This window comes from Chiloscyllium punctatum, chromosome 40 (genome assembly GCF_047496795.1).
Source record: "Chiloscyllium punctatum isolate Juve2018m chromosome 40, sChiPun1.3, whole genome shotgun sequence".
Classification (NCBI taxonomy): Eukaryota; Metazoa; Chordata; class Chondrichthyes; order Orectolobiformes; family Hemiscylliidae; genus Chiloscyllium; species Chiloscyllium punctatum.
The window spans coordinates 61,061,812-61,077,898 of record NC_092778.1 but is presented as its reverse complement, the minus strand read 5'-3'; the positions used below and the strand labels follow the sequence as shown (position 1 = coordinate 61,077,898).

Genomic DNA, 16,087 nt, shown 5'->3' with positions numbered 1-16,087 from the left:
ACTCTTAAGAGGAAGGAAAGAACAACAAACTTTATGGTTTACTACACAAGAAAAATGTACAGTAATCTCATTTACTCCCTTTATTTGTAGAGTGCTTCTGAATTGATAAATCTTGGGAATGCATGTTAATGTAATGCATGTTGATTTACTTTTAGACAGAAACTGATTTTGCAATTGTGCTTTATATTGATAATGTATAGTTGTGATTTGCTTAAGTTCATGCTTAATCATTCATTTTACTTCCATTTCACAGGACAAGTACATGAATGAAATGGATGATTTATTCTCCCAGGTGGATGAAAAGAGAAAGGTGGGTTGCTAAATGGGGAATTAGAGATTTATGCAATCGTTGTGTATATGCTAGTTTTTATTGGCATCAAAATATTTGTTATTCATACAACCCAAATGTGTTCATGCTGTACGGAATAGTGTTTCAGCGTCGAAGATAAAATCCAATAAAGACATTCTATTCACCACAGACCACGTGGATGAAAAGAGAATTGTTTTATGTTGTCGCTTACCCGGGGCATTACGTGACAGCAGAAGGAGTTGTTGATGTTGGCTGCTCATTGTCTGGCTGGGACAGCCTGGACAGTCCTTGTACTTTTTGACATATGTTTATATTTAAATCATGCTGTTGGGGCTTTCTTTGCTTCCCTATTTAATCCCCAAAGATAGAGAAAGCAAACTAAAGGCAGGTGGCAGATGTAGTTAAGGGGCAATGGCAGATGTAGCAAAGGGGCAGTGAACAGGATAGAATACATATGATGATGAATCCGCTGATGGATTCGCCATGAATGAAAGAATGTAAAATGGTAATTAACCAATTGGTGATGATGTAACACAAGAACAAATTTATCATTTGTTTTATATGTGGCTTAATGGAAAGATGTGGATGTATAGACTTGACTGAATTCATTCATGAAATGGAGGGAATGAGTTAACTGCATTGTTACTGCACAGTGTGAAAGTGGGGGGGTGTCATATTAGAATGGGTAGAAGATTGGTGAGCCAACTGTGCCATGGTAGTTTGGCGCACCGATCTTTACACCGTTGAAGCTAGACGCCAACTCGCAGACACCTCCTCCTCCTGCCCCCTTGACCATGACCCCACCTCCCACCACCAAACCATCATCTCCCAGACCATCCATAACCTCATCACCTTAGGAGATCTCTCATCCACCACCTCCAACCTCATAGTACCACAACCCTGCACCACCCGTTTCTACCTCCTACCCAAAATCCACAAACACGACTGCCCCAGCCGACCCATTGTCTCAGCCTGCTCCTGCCCCACCGAACTCATGTCTGCAGACCTCGACACTGTCCTGTCCCCCTTAGTCCAAGAACTCCCCACCTACGTTTGGGACACCACCCACGCCCTCCACCTCCTCCATGATTTTCGCTTCCCCGGCCTCCAACGCTTTATCTTCACCATGGACATCCAGTCCCTATACACTTCTATCCCCCATCACGAAGGCCTCAAAGCCCTCCGCTTCTTCCTCTCCCGCCGACCCAACCAGTACCCTTCCACTGACACCCTCCTTCGACTGACTGAACTGGTCCTCACTCTTAACAACTTCTCTTTCCAATCCTCCCATTTCCTCCAAACCAAAGGAGTAGCCATGGGCACCCGCATGGGCCCCAGCTATGCCTGCCTCTTCATCGGATACGTGGAACAGTCCATCTTCTGCAGTTACACCGGCACCACCCCCCACCTTTTCCTCCGCTACATCAATGACTGTATAGGCACTACCTCGTGCTCCCACGAGGAGGTTGAACAGTTCATCCACTTTACTAACACCTTCCACCCCAACCTCAAATTTACCTGGACCATCTCAGACTCCTCCCTCCCCTTCCTAGACCTCTCCATTTCTATCTCGGGCGACTGATTCAACACAGACATTTACTACAAACCAACCTACTCCCATAGCTACCTAGATTACACCTTCTCTCACCCTGCCCCCTGTAAAAACGCCATCCCATATTCCCAATTCCTCCGCCTCCACCGCATCTGCTCCCAGGAGGACCAATTCCACTACCGAACAACTCAAATGGCCTCCTTCTTCAAAGACCGCAATTTCCCCTCCGATGTGGTCAGTTACGCTCTCCACCGTATCTCCTCCACTTCCCGCACCTCCGCCCTTGAAACCCACCCCTCCAATCGCCACCAGGACAGAACCCCACTGGTCCTCACCTTCCACCCCACCAACCTCCGGATATATCGTATCATCCTCCGTCATTTCCACCACCTCCAGACAGACCCCACCACCAAGGATATATTTTCCTCTCCACCCGTATCAGCATTCAGGAGAGACCACTCCCTCCGCGACTCCCCCCACCAACCCAACCTCCACTCGGCACCTTCCCCTGCAACCACAAGAGGTGCAAAACTTGCGCCCACACCTCCCCCCCTCACCTCCCTCCAAGGCCCCAATGGATCCTTCTATATCCATCGCAAATTCACCTGCACCTCCACACACATCATTTACTGCATCCGCTGCACCCGATGTGGTCTCCTCTACATTGGGGAGACAGGCCGCCTACTTGCGGAACGTTTTAGGGACACCCGCACTAACCAACCCAACCGCCCCGTGGCTGAACACTTTAACTCCCCCTCCCACTCCGCCAATGACATGCAGGTCCTTGGCCTCCTCCATCGCCAGATCCTGGCCACACGCCGCCTTGAGGAAGAGCGCCTCATCTTCCGCCTAGGAACCCTCCAACCACAAGGGATGAATGTAGATTTCTCCAGGTTCCTCATTTCCCCTCCCCCCACCTTATCTCAGTCTCAACCCCCGTATTCAGCACCGCCCTCTTGACCTGCAATCTTCTTCCCAACCTCTCTGCCCCCATCCCCTCTCCAGCCTATTACCCTCACCCTCACCCTCACCTCCTTCCACCTGTCGTATTCCCAGCGCCCCTCCCTCCTACCTTTTATCTCCGCCCGCTTGGCACACCAGCCTCATTCCTGAAGAAGGGCTTATGCCTGAAACGTCGATTCTCCTGCTCCTCGGATGCTGCCTGGCCTGCTGTGTTTTTCCAGCACCACATTTTTTAACTATAATCACTCCCATGACAATAACCTCAATTGGCATGCCTAGTGCCAGATTTGCAATGCATTATTACTTGTGTCTTACTGAATGAAACTTTTCAGGTTACACACGTATCTGAACAATCTTTATTTTTTCTGTGCTTTCACTGTAGCAGTAGGGATCTGAAAATTCAATTTCATAAAATCCATAAACTCTCAAATTCACAGTTTCAGAAACTTCCCACTGCCTAGAGAAAGCAACCAACATAAGTAAAGACTCCTCCCACCCTGGTTACACGCTGTTCCATCATGCCGAAGGTACAAAAGTTTGAAATCGCACATTAATAGATTCAATAACAGCTTCTTCTCTGCTGTTATCAGACTTATGATCAGACCTCTCGTGTATTAGAGTTGGCCATCCTCTGTGCACACTCTTTACCTGTAACACTATCTTCTGCTTTCTATCTTATTACCCCGACATACTTGCATAAGGTATGGTTTGACTGGCTAGCAAGCAAAACAATACTTTTCACTGTATTCCAGTTCCTCTGACAATAATAAATAAAATCAAATTCTGTAGAAATGCTACTAATGTGAATTATAGTGATTTATAATTGATTAAAAGGATCTGATTTAAACCTGCTTCCACCAGTGAGATTTGAACCTTTGCTAAATTTGGCATACTTTGGCCAGAGTTGAGATGTCTACCACTATCCAAGAGTCGGGTGGAGACTGGGACAAGGAAAGAATTTAACGAAGGGATACAGATTTTTTAAAATTTTGAAATGGCGTAAAGGGTAATGGGAAGTAGGCAGGAATGTGGAGTTGAGGTACAACTCGGATCATCCATGATCATATTAATTGACTGAGAATGGAAGGGTTAAATTGCCTGCGCAATTCTGTGCTCTGTCCTGAGTTTGTTTTTCTCAGTCTTGCTATTTCTAAACTATTTGTCAATTTCTAAATTTTCCCTGTAAATTTCTGAGAGACTATTTGTAGAATTTATGATGATTCTCTAGGCGTTATTATGAATGATTCTATACACAAGTTGCCACCATATAACTTCATAATTGTTTTGATAAAAATGATGGACCCAAACCTCATATCTTACAATTTCCTGTTTGCCTGGGTAACTACAATTGACCTGTAGACCTGTGATTACAACTGCTCTGTAGACTATGAGCTTGGTGCTGAGTTTGAGGGCTCAGACTTCAAGCAGTGTAATCCCTCTCATATCCAAAGGCTGCACTGGCACATTGGAGTCAATATTCAGTTTGTTATCTCTTCTCACGAGAAGGAGGCTTCCCAGGAATGGGAAATGATCGACATTGTCCAAGGGGCTTCATCATAGATTTTGATGGTTCGTGATTGGGCAAGAGGAGGCTGGTAGAGAACCTTTGTTTTCCAGATATTTAGCTTAAGACTTGGTCTCTCATTCCATGAATATATAGATGATGGTTTGTAGCTAAGCCTCCGAGTGTGTGCACGTGCATGCATTGTCTTTACAGCTCAGCTTGAAGACCGAAGTTGGAGATGGTCTTGGTTCTGGCCTGGAGGAGTCGAAGATTGAAGAGTTTTAGCTCATTCTACTGGTAGCTCCACCCTTCGTGGGCTACCCTTCATGGAGATGGGGTGAAATGTTGTAGTGAACAAAATGGAGAAGAGCATTGGTGTAATGAAACAGCCTTATTTGACTTTGCACTTGTATGTGGCCCTTGGTGAATCTGCTGGTGAGGAATGTGTCATCATGAAACAGGTAAGAGAATGGTGAGGAACTTTCTCAGACTCTGAATTTGAGGTGGATATTCCTCAGTTCCTCACAATTGACAGAGTTGAAGACCCATGTGCAGTTGAAGAAGGCTGTGTACCGTGATTGGTGCTGTTCGTTGGACTTTTGGAATTTGTTGCGCGCTGGAAATCATGTTCATTGTACCTCCATGATGGGCAGAAGTCACACTGATACATGGAGGAGCTTTTCAGTCACTGAGGATTCTCACAATGGCCTTTCAGTGGCAGACAATAGAAAAATCTCTCTGTAATTTCCACAGTTGGATCTATCTACTGTCTTGAACCTGGTCGTAATGATAGTGTCTCAGATCTCATGAGCTGTTCTCCTCTCCAGACAAGGATGATGAGGTTACATGTTCATGTTAAATGTGTCCCTCAGGGTGTTTGATACAGAAAACCAATTGATATACCAATAAGTAGCAGAATATCCTCGTATTGCTATCCTATAGCTAATCTGATCTTCTTTGTTCTGTGTAGAAACGAGATATTCCTGATTACCTATGTGGAAAAATCAGTTTTGAGTTGATGAGGGAGCCATGCATCACACCAAGTGGGATCACATACGACAGAAAAGATATAGAGGAACACCTTCAGGTCAGGAAAGGAAAAAGAATATTGTGCCATTTATGAAACATTATGATCCTCCACTGTACATCAAAGCCAACACATTTAATCTATGCGTTTTGTTTTTCAGCGGGTAGGGCACTTTGATCCTGTAACGCGAAGCCCTTTGACCCAAGAACAGTTGATTCCAAATCTGGCTATGAAGGAGGTAATTGATGCATTTATATCAGAAAATGGCTGGGTGGAAGAATACTGAACTGGATTTAACAGCATCAGAACTTGCACATTTGCACTGCAACGGCAACTCGATGACTTGTACTAACCAGATGAGTGAGAGTGAGCAAGCCACAGAGCCCGAGCGAGGGAGAAAAAGGGGATGTGCAGGGGACATCTGTGTGCCTGATGGGTCACTTATTATTTTGCTTGTTTAAATTTCTTTACATGCATGTATGTAAATCTCATTTGCCACAGAAAATCTGAACCTTGAACAATTATTAAAGTGTTTCTGGCTCTTTAATAATGCTTGGTGCAGTGGGGATAGTCTCTTTCACTCGATTTTGGTTTCTTTATCTTTTTTAATCATGTGATAAATTAAGTGAATTCTGTTCTGTAGGACTTTGAGATGAGCTTTGATTGTGAAATGTTGTATCTGATTTCTGTAAGTCCCTGACATTAAGTGCACTTGAGCAGCTTGTATGCCTGAACGTGTAATATATCTCCATTCACATTTGGCAGATTTAAGTTTATTTTACTCACTGTTTAAATTTCAATCCTTTCCCCTTTCCCTCATTTAGGTCTGTTTGCCGTCATAATGCTTTGCCTTTCAGCTGGTAGGCTTGTTCAGCTGGAATCCAAGGCAGAGTTCTCCGTGTTTGCTGTCTATATGGTCATCACCTGGTGTATCTCAAGAAGACAGTGTAGAATTGTGCAGTGAAATTTAACGCTGCTTTTGGTGCTGGTGCTGGGTTTGCTTCAGATAGGTGGTATCCACCTACAGGGAGCGAATTTGAGATTGATGTGTGGCAGTTCTTTTCTGGAGTTGCTCTTGGTGACTGCACCCGAATCCAGCCATAAACATCTTGTTGAGTGGTTTGTTCTTTACTGAAATTTCTGTGGATCCATAGCTCACCAGTGTAACACCTGCAAGACATGCCAGTGATAAACAAGCAGTCCCAAGGAAAGAGGCCAGTGATATGAATTGAAGGTAAAGTCTGTGATTATGTTTTGGGAAGTTTTATTACACATATCCCTTGGATCATTTTAGATCAGCCGCTAAAGCAACATGCTCATCTGTGCCTAAAGTGGTGACTAGAAGCTGTTCAGGGTAGTTTGTCCATTAGTAAGAGTAGTTCAATAACTCATAAATGTAATAAACCGTTAATGCTCAGTCACTGAAAACTAAAGCAGAAACACTTGAATTCAAAGAAATGCAATCTATTCAACAGACCTTTGGACTTCTCCCTCCCTCCCTGCCTATCATTCCCCTCACACATGCCCCACACAAACATATTTTTAGATAGGAAAGTAACTGTGAAGTCTGCAAATTTCAATTGTTTTCCCATGTGTTTTTGTCTTATCTTTAAAAAAGGTCACTGAAAAACGTTAGCCCAGGAAATCCCTGACTTTAATGTCTTTCTAGCAGTATTTAACATAGCAATCTGAGGTTTCTGATCAATTTTATTTTTTAATACTTTTCAGAAAATCAGAATCTGGCACATCTGAATGCAAGTATTAAAATATTCACATTTTTAGGTTGGTACGTCCCTCTTAAAGGGAGTATTCATTACCTTAATAAAATTATAAATGATTGTAATTTTGGTTATCGTGTAAATTATTCACTCTGTAACTGCCCATATCCTCCCCTCTTCCTCTACACATTTACTTCTGATCTTTTCAATGGATATGGTAGTGAGATATCACAGCAAAGTGTGGGTTTCTGTACTGATGATATCTCATTGCTCTGAAGGATTATTGGGATGGAGAATGTTATTTGATGTTGCATCATCTTGGGTGCGTTATAGCTTTGGATTTTTTTTCATGCTGTCACTGGGATTTTGGACACTGATTAGTTCATATCCCTGAGTACAATCAGGAACTCAAGGCCAAGAAATAAGTTTTGCTTTGTGTACCTGCTTTGGGTGAAATGGGCTATTCTAGCTTTCCATGTACAGTTGCTCCCATAGCTTCATTTTTTTGTTTGTTTCCAACCATGTAACATGGGTAAAAGTGACCAGAGATTTACAACTGCAGTGATTTCAGTTCAGTTTTATTTTGATGATTAAATATTTAATGTATGAATTTCGAGGCACCTGAAGTCACCTTTGTGTTTTGTGTATGCTTTATTAAATAGATGAAGAATTAAACAGTTGTTAAAATATCAGAGTTTACATGCAGTATCTGGTTTGTATTGCTGTGTAGATGATTTGGATTTGAAGCATGGCTGAAATTACTGTTTAATATCTTAAACTGTGGAGCGGATACTCCACTGCACCAAAGTCAATTCAAAAATGATCACTTCTGTATAGTCCCCATGCAGTAAAAAAGTGACTGACCTGATTGTTCTTCATTTACTATTGCTCTGTATGAAGGGCAAGTTTTGTTCTAAACCGGCTTTTTAAAAATAAATTCTAAACATTAGTCTTGCCCACCTCCCTTCACCTTGGTTCATCAACATCCAACCCTAAGAGGAGAATGGCCTAAATTGAGTTTTCTGCATGCTGTCCTGATCAGTGACCCTAAGATAATTTGGACATGGCTAGGAAACATTGCTGGTATAGGAATCAAGGTTTTGCATCCCAGCCAACATATGGAACAAACTGAATGTATTGTTTAACTGTTACAGCTACTCATGTTTCATGAATTGCATCCTAGGTGTGTAAACCTCCTGACTGAGACTATTTTAAATGCCTTTTGCTGTGGATTTGAGGCAACTATCTAATTAGCTGTCTGAGAGAGAAAACCATCCTCTCAATCTGGATTGGATTTAATACTAAGACTTGAAGAGTCACTGTTTGTTTAATAGTGTGTTAACTAGTGATAATAATTAAAGGAGTTTTCCAATCTACAGTGAATTCCAGAAATTGATTGATAATGTTACCTGATAGGTCATATGGTTTTACTCCTAATCAGACACTAATAAACTAACACGTTTCTTACATGTCATGGGAACAATTGATTATTGTTGACTCTCTTTTTTTCCTCCTTTAGTTCTTGTGTGTGAATGTAATGGAGGTACTTTCTTTGGAAAATTCACTTGCTCGTGAATTTGTCTTAATCACTTTTGTCCCTCCCGTCATCCCAGTTGATAGTTAACTTCCCAGAATTCTGACAAAGCTAACCCATTCACAAAGCTTTGCAAGAATGATCTGGAGGGTTAATTTTTCTGCAGTTCTCTTCGTATTCCACAGATCATGCCAGGATTGATTACTGTCTAAGAGCTGAATTGGGTTTTTGAGCACCTATAATTGGGCTATTGGGACCTGGCTTTGGGTGGATGGTAGAAATATTGATAACACAATTGACAATTTCCTATCTGGCCTTGTTTGTACAAAAGAATGATTCTTGAGTTGATCAAACTGTTGAAACTCAAGCTGCAGAACTTTTTTGACACAGAAGTAATGCTGGTAAAACAAATAATTTTAGTTTTCCATATTAAAAGTTTGGGGCAGAGTAATAAAAAAACCTTGCTGCAATATTATTTGAGCAAGTGATGGATAAGACAGCCTAAACTTGCTAAACGTTTTGTAACTAAGATTTCTGGATTTTGGTTAGTAATTTTTTCTGCTTAGATTACCTCAGTTTTCAGTAATTCTGATGATTAGTGTCTATTGTTATACTGTACTGTCTTAATGTACTGAATGCCCTTGATAGGTTCTGTGATTATGGCAGATGCAGAATAAAGGCTCTATAACTTTGTGGGTGAATAATCTAGTGATAATATGCACTAGCATTGTAAAGAGTCCAGACCTAAAGTTCAATGGTGAAGAATAAACATTAGAGGGTACACAGCTTTTTCTCCTGCATTATAAACTATGATCAGTTGAAACTTGGGTATTCTCTCAGTTGTCCTGATACATGGAAGATGAAAAGCTTTGGCAAAATTTGCCCCTTCAATAATGTTAAAACTCAATCAGCCACCGTCTATATGGCATTTTTAATTACCTTACATGCTGAAATGAAGAGGCTTTTTTCTCAGGTTTACATTCAAAGATTTATTTTTTTCACTGCGAATTATACGTAGTTCACAATTGTGCCAATCCTTGTTTCTTTTTATTTGTATATGGGTTGCAGCCTTGTGTCTCTGTGCAAAAAAAAGGTAAAATCAATGTTTGGAAGTGCCATGGAAATACTCCTCAATAATTGAATACAAGGGAGAATCAGATTCCATTCAGAACATATTCTATTTCCTGCCATCTGGTGTGCTAGGCAAACAGTAGCATTGAATGCCACAGTACTGTGGAATTAAACAAACATTTTGAATAGTTTTCTATATCTCATTTTGACAGTTCTGTAGTTGCATAACTTGCCTTCCCACAACTGAAAACTAATTTCTCTATTTCTACATTATCAGAAGGTTGTAAAGGTTGTAAACATGTCAATAGTTCATTAACTTTATTCACTGCATTACTTGGCTAATGAGTGCGTACTAAATTATTGCCAAGACAACAGGATTCTGATCATACCATATCAAAGATTTTTCTACTATGAAATGATCATGCACCTCAGGTATTCATGATACATTTAAAATCCATTTTTTTAAAAAGTGAATGCATCTGAAGTTGAAACACTATTCTTTTTTGAAAAAGGCTGCCAGCCTTAAAGCTGTAAAGATAGTGAACTAATGTAAATAATTAGCATACCATAGAAATGTTTATTGATCTTTTAATTTCAATACACTTATTTGTCCAAAGTAGGTAGCCATTGTTGATTCTATCTCCATGAGATTTTCAGCATCTGGAATATTTTGTTCTTTGCTGAATCGAGAACAAGCCTTCTCTGACCAAGTGATGATGGAGTTGACATAGTATTAGTAACTGGCACCTGCCAAGGAATAACCACTTCAGTTCAGGTTCTGCCAGGTCCCCTCATCTTCTAAACTCACTGCAGTCTTAGTCCAGATGTCAACTAAGAGCTGAACTGTTGAGGTGAGAGCAATTGCAATAGATTATCACCATATTCTGGGCAATTATGGATGGGCACAAAGTTCTTGCCTTGAAATATTGAGAACAAAAGAAAATAACTAAACAGTACAACATGCAGGAGAAAGTGAGGACTGCAGATCAGAGTCTGAGTGGGGTGCTGTAAAAGCACAGCAGGTCAGGCAGCACCCGAGGAGCAGGAGAACCTATGTTTTGGGCACAAGTTCTTCATTCCTACTAAAGAGCTTATGCTCGAAATACTTAGTCACCTTTCTGCCAAGTAAGTTATCGTTCATGGAAATATTTAATGCAAGGTGTCCTAGTGCTGAATGAATGTTCCTGGAATATGATCAGTTTTGGATATTTGAATAACTCAGAGGTCACATATACTAATTTACTACAAGACACATCACTACATTATTTTATACAAAAACAAAAGTTGCTAGAGAAATTCAGCAACTCTGGCAGCATTTATGCAGAGAAAAGAATCAACGTTGAGTCTAGTGACCCTTTCACAGATCATCATTTTAATGCATTGTTATTTTTAAATGGATCCCACCAGAAATGTTAACCTTGTTTCTTGGTCCACAGATGCCAGTTTATCTAGTACTTTGCTTTTATTTCTCTTGTGCAATTTTAACACTTGTATTTATTTCTTTTGAAGATTTTATTTAAATCTGTGTGTAGGTCATTTCGACTTATTGTCAAAAAGTGTGGTGCTGGAAAAGCACAGCAGGTCAGACAGCATCCGAGAAGCAGAAGAGTCGACATTTCAAACATAAGCTCTTCATGAAGGGGGGCTGAGAGATAAATGGGTAGGGCTGAGTGGAAGATAAATAGATGAAGGTTGGGGGTGAGGGGAGGAAGAAGAGGTGACAGTGACAGGTTGAAGAGAGTGGACTTGATTTTTTTTGTCTTATAAGAAATATCCTGATGGACCTAAACTGTAGAGTTATTTAGATTTTATTTAATTTATTTCAGCCAGGAAAACAGAAACAGTATTTTAACCTGTACTACATTTTTCCAGCAAAAAACCACAAGAACCTAGCTCTACTTTTAAGTGATTAAATGAGGCCAGTTTTCCCCTATAAAAGTTAGTGTGGTGTTCCTGATAATTTAAGTGAGGACTGACCATAAATGTATGTTATTAGTGACTGGTAATTTCTTCAAATAGTCATTGCCATCTACATAGATATAGCAGGATCTCTTCCGACACTTAGCTGCAGCAATTTTGCTTTATTAAATACAAGTGTCTTTAATGGAATCTATGGAGGACAGATTTTAATCTTCCTCTGAAGAGGTGCTACAAGCAAAATTCCTGACTCAAACACAGCCCATTGGAAATTTTAGCCAAGCTCTCTTTCCCATGCCAAACCACCCTGCCTCTCTAAATATGAAGAGGGCAGCAGAGACTCTTAGAAATGTGTGGTTACAAAAGGTTTCTTCAAACCATCTTGATGCCAGATGGACTGCAGTGGCTTTTTGGAATCCTATTCATTGCTATTCCCATTTCAGGAAGTTGTATTGGAAGGTTGAGGTTTTCAAATTACATGTCACATAAATTTAGAGTTACAGGGTCATCCTAAAAACGTGGAAATGAAGACACTGGTATCGATATTAAGGGTTGCATGCCACCAACGATCTGGAAAATACAACACCTACAAAAGGAAAGAACAAGTTTCAATTAATATTAAAAAGTCTCAGTGGAGGTAAAACATGACACGATAAATGAGGTAGGCTCTACATGCAATGCAAAATAGTCTTGCAATCAGCAAAATCCTACATCTCACCCACATACTGCAAAATAAAATTAACAGACTGTGTTAAGAAGTTATTTAACTGGAAGCATCACAAACAAGACCAATACCTCCCTTTTCATTCCTGAGCCCATACTTTGGAATTCTTTCCTTAGCCATTTTTTAAACACCTTAGGATATATTTTGGTCACCCCTCTTCATATCTGATTTGATGCCCATTATTGCTCTTAAATGTAAGACTACAGGAGTGGGCCATTGAACCCCCTGAACCGCTCCAACCCATTACTGATCAAGAATCTGCCTATCTCAGCCTTAAATATATGAGAGGATTCTGGCCCTGACAGCTTCAAGGAGTTCCAAAGAACCAGCCTTCAGAATAAATTCCTCTTCATTGCAGTCTTAAATTGTCATCCCTTTACTCTGATGCTATGCCTTCTGGTCCTAGACACTCATGAGGGGAAACATCCTCTCAGCATTTACTGGTTAAGAATCCTGTATATTTTAATGAGAGGACCTCTACTCACTAGAATTTAGCAGAATGAGAGTTGCAACCTGTTCAACGTTTGCTCAAAGCAATCCCTCCATACTGGGATCGCTCCGGTGAACTACTTGAAGGCTCTGTTGTAAATACGAGTTTTTGTTGGCCTCCTTGGCTATTACAGATTGTACAAAATGGACAGGGGTTTTGGCTCACCTCGCCTGGGTGAATGGTGCACTCCAGGGGTTTGTCCACTTCTGACAAATACGGATATGTATCAAATATCCAGGAGAGTGTGGTCCTATTTGGGTGAAACTCTGGTGTTTTCTCCGGTGGATAAAGAAACCAGCGCTGTCCAAAATATTTAAAATGAAATTGGAACAAATGAAATGAATTGACCCAGATTTAGAATACTTATAAATATGCACTCAAGTGTATTTCATTACCAAGGTCTAAAATATACAGATTTCTCAAAGTATACAATGGGTATACTCATTTCAGCCTACCCACTGACAACTGCTGCAGTCTATTTAACCTACTAGGTTGTCACAAAAACAGATCAGTACAAAGGTACCATAAATAGCAGAATTCTTCCCCTCGTGAGTAAGTTCAGAACGAGGAGTTAGAGCCAGGGAGAACAAAATGGGGGAAGAGTTCCAATTGTTCAACTCAGCCCTCACCCAATTTGCATTTGGCCACTCCAGTGTGGAAAAGCAGAATAAATAGCAGAATTCTGACAGCAAAGGTTGGAAACAATGTCTGAGCCTCAAAAACACAATCAGCTGTTGCAGTGGAAAGTAAGAACAAGGGAAACTCCATTAGGTGCGGGAAAGGTCAAAGGGACAAATGTAACCTTCATCTGGTCCATTTCTGATTTTTCTGTTCCTCAACATCTGACTGCTTTTGTAGCGATTGGCTGTCTATTGTTGTTAATTACAAACCTTGACTACATCTAACACCAGGCTTCTTGTAATAAGTCCATTTCATTCTGTTTCTGTCACATTTGTTCTCATGATGTTACCCTCCATACAGTGCTTCCAACATGTCTCCCTTTTTCCTCAAATGGAGACTCCCACAACCAACATCCAACCCCTTTCTCTCCTGCCCAGAACCATGATAAAGTTTTGAATTCCCAAAGAACATCCTCCATAATTTCAATCACAAAGACGTTACCAAACACACTTTTTAATGATTTAGGAACTATTCCCTTAATACACCTCCACCACCTCATCACTCTCACAATGCAAATTCACATCATTGCAGATGGTATTATTTTTGCACTTTTACATCTTTCCTTCTCACTATCCAGTGCTCCAAACACCATTCCTCAATAAATTAAGTATTTATGCAAGGTCTGTAGCTCAGGTTGAGGTTTAGGGTGTAGGTTTGCTCGCTGAGCTGTAGGTTTGATATCCAGACATTTCATTACCTGGCTAGGTAACATCAGTGGCGACCTCCTGGATGGAGTTCCTGGGGTTTGTGGTGATGTCATTTCCTGTTGTTTTCTGAGGGGTTGACAGATGGCATCTAGATCTATGTGTTTGTTTATGGCGTTGTGGTTGGAGTGCCAGGCCTCTAGGAATTCTCTGGCATGTCTTTGCTTAGCCTGTCCCAGTCGAAATGGTGTTTTTTTTTCATCCGTGTGTAGGGCTACGAGGGAGAGAGGGTCGTGGCTTTTTGTGGCTAGCTGGTGTTCGTGTATCCTGGTGGCTAACTTTCTTCCTGTTTGTTCTATGTAGTCCTTGCATGGAATTTTGTAGATGACGTTGGTTTTGTCAATGCCATCCAGGAGAAAGATATAAATAGAAAGCAGGAGACAACAGCTTCGCTTCACTTGGAGGTTGCCACTGATGATGTTACCTACAGAAGCAATCATCCCAACACCCACAAACGAAGCTGCATCAGAACATTATTTCAACGAGCCAACACACACTGCAGCACAAAGGAACTACACAAAGCAGAGGAAAATCACCTTTACCATGTGTTCAAAATGAATGGGTACCCAATTAACACAGTCCGCTGATTTCTCAGCGACAAAACACGTCCAGAAACCCTAGCTACTCTCCCCTACATCAAAGACATCTCGGAAATGACTGCCAGACTACTCAGACCCCTTGGCATCATGGTAGCCCACAAACCCACCAACACACTAAAACAGCAGCTAATGAACTTGAAAGACCCTATGCAGACAATGAGCAAAACTAACGTCATTTACAAAATACCGTGCAAGGACTGTAACAAACAATACATGGGACAAACAGCCAGAAAACTAGCCACCAGGATACATGAACACCAATTAGCCACAAAAAGATATGACCCTCTCTCACTAGTATCCTCACATACGGATGAGGAAGGACACCACTTCGACTGGGACAACACATCCATCCGAGGACAAGCCAAACAAAGACATGCACGAGAATTCCTAGAAGCATGGCATTCCAATCAGAACTCTATCAACAAACACAGAGAGTTAGACTCCATCTACCACCCCCTGAGAAAAGGAACAGGAAGTGACTTCACCACAGGAAATAATATCACCAACCCAAAGAAACCTAAACATATAAATAGAAAGCAGGAAGTTTCAGCATTGCTTTGCATAAAGTCCACTGAAGATGTTACCTAGTAAGGTGATGAAATATCTGGAAATGAACCTTTCAGCTCAGCGAGCAAACCTACATCCAAAACCTCAACCTGAGCTACAAATCTTCTCAAAACTCACTAAGATGTCAAGCTAACAGACCTATTATGCATCTCTCTGCCTTCTTGAATAGGCTAGTTATATTTGCTACTTTCCAGTCTGATGGAATCTTTCCAGAATCTACAGTATTTCAGAAAATTAATATGTTGCAGTGACAATCACATTAGCCATCTCATAAGATCCCAGGATGAAATCCATCAAGACCCTAGGTGTTTAATCATGTAATTTGGTACCACACGGAGCTTGGGTTCTCTATACAAGGAGAAGGCAATGTCAAGGGTGTGGTTGTTGAAGTTACATTAGTATATAACGTTAATACGTGGTAATCATAAATACACCGACAATGCTATATTTATTTTCAATGACATACAACTCTGTGGCATGATGGGTCCTAAAGCTCTACACAACACTAGGGACGTGTCAGCCACAGATCCATTAGGTTATACAATATTGCTTCCCTGGTTATTGTAATTTCACCAAGTTCCTCTCTCCCTTCCGTCTCCTGAGGACAGCTATTTTGAATGGATTTTTAGTTTACATGACTTTTGTATCCTCTACGGTGAAGAAGCAGAAAAGTATTTGCTCATTTCTTTAATATCTACTATTGACTCATGATTCTCACTCTAGTAG

The 16,087-nt window shown here is 40.9% G+C and overlaps 2 protein-coding genes across 5 annotated transcripts in view; one reads left to right on the top strand and one right to left on the bottom strand.

Annotated features, from left to right (window-relative positions):
- Positions 1 to 7,773, top strand: part of stub1 (STIP1 homology and U-Box containing protein 1) — a 42,774-nt gene extending 35,001 nt beyond the window's left edge. For both annotated transcript variants that reach the window (XM_072560051.1, XM_072560052.1), the window contains 3 exons: positions 254 to 310; positions 5,300 to 5,416; positions 5,517 to 7,773. In XM_072560051.1, coding sequence (XP_072416152.1) covers positions 254 to 310; positions 5,300 to 5,416; positions 5,517 to 5,642 — 300 coding nt within the window. In that variant the 3' untranslated portion in view covers positions 5,643 to 7,773. The remainder of the gene's footprint in view (positions 1 to 253; positions 311 to 5,299; positions 5,417 to 5,516) is intronic.
- A 2,480-nt stretch (positions 7,774 to 10,253) lies between these two features.
- The window catches only part of jmjd8 (jumonji domain containing 8), a 29,225-nt gene continuing 23,391 nt past the window's right edge, over positions 10,254 to 16,087 (bottom strand). For 2 of the 3 annotated variants that reach the window (XM_072560053.1, XM_072560056.1), the window contains one exon: positions 12,190 to 13,110. In XM_072560053.1, the coding sequence (XP_072416154.1) occupies positions 12,838 to 13,110 (273 nt within the window). In that variant the 3' untranslated portion in view covers positions 12,190 to 12,837. The other variant, XM_072560054.1, reaches the window with a different exon arrangement.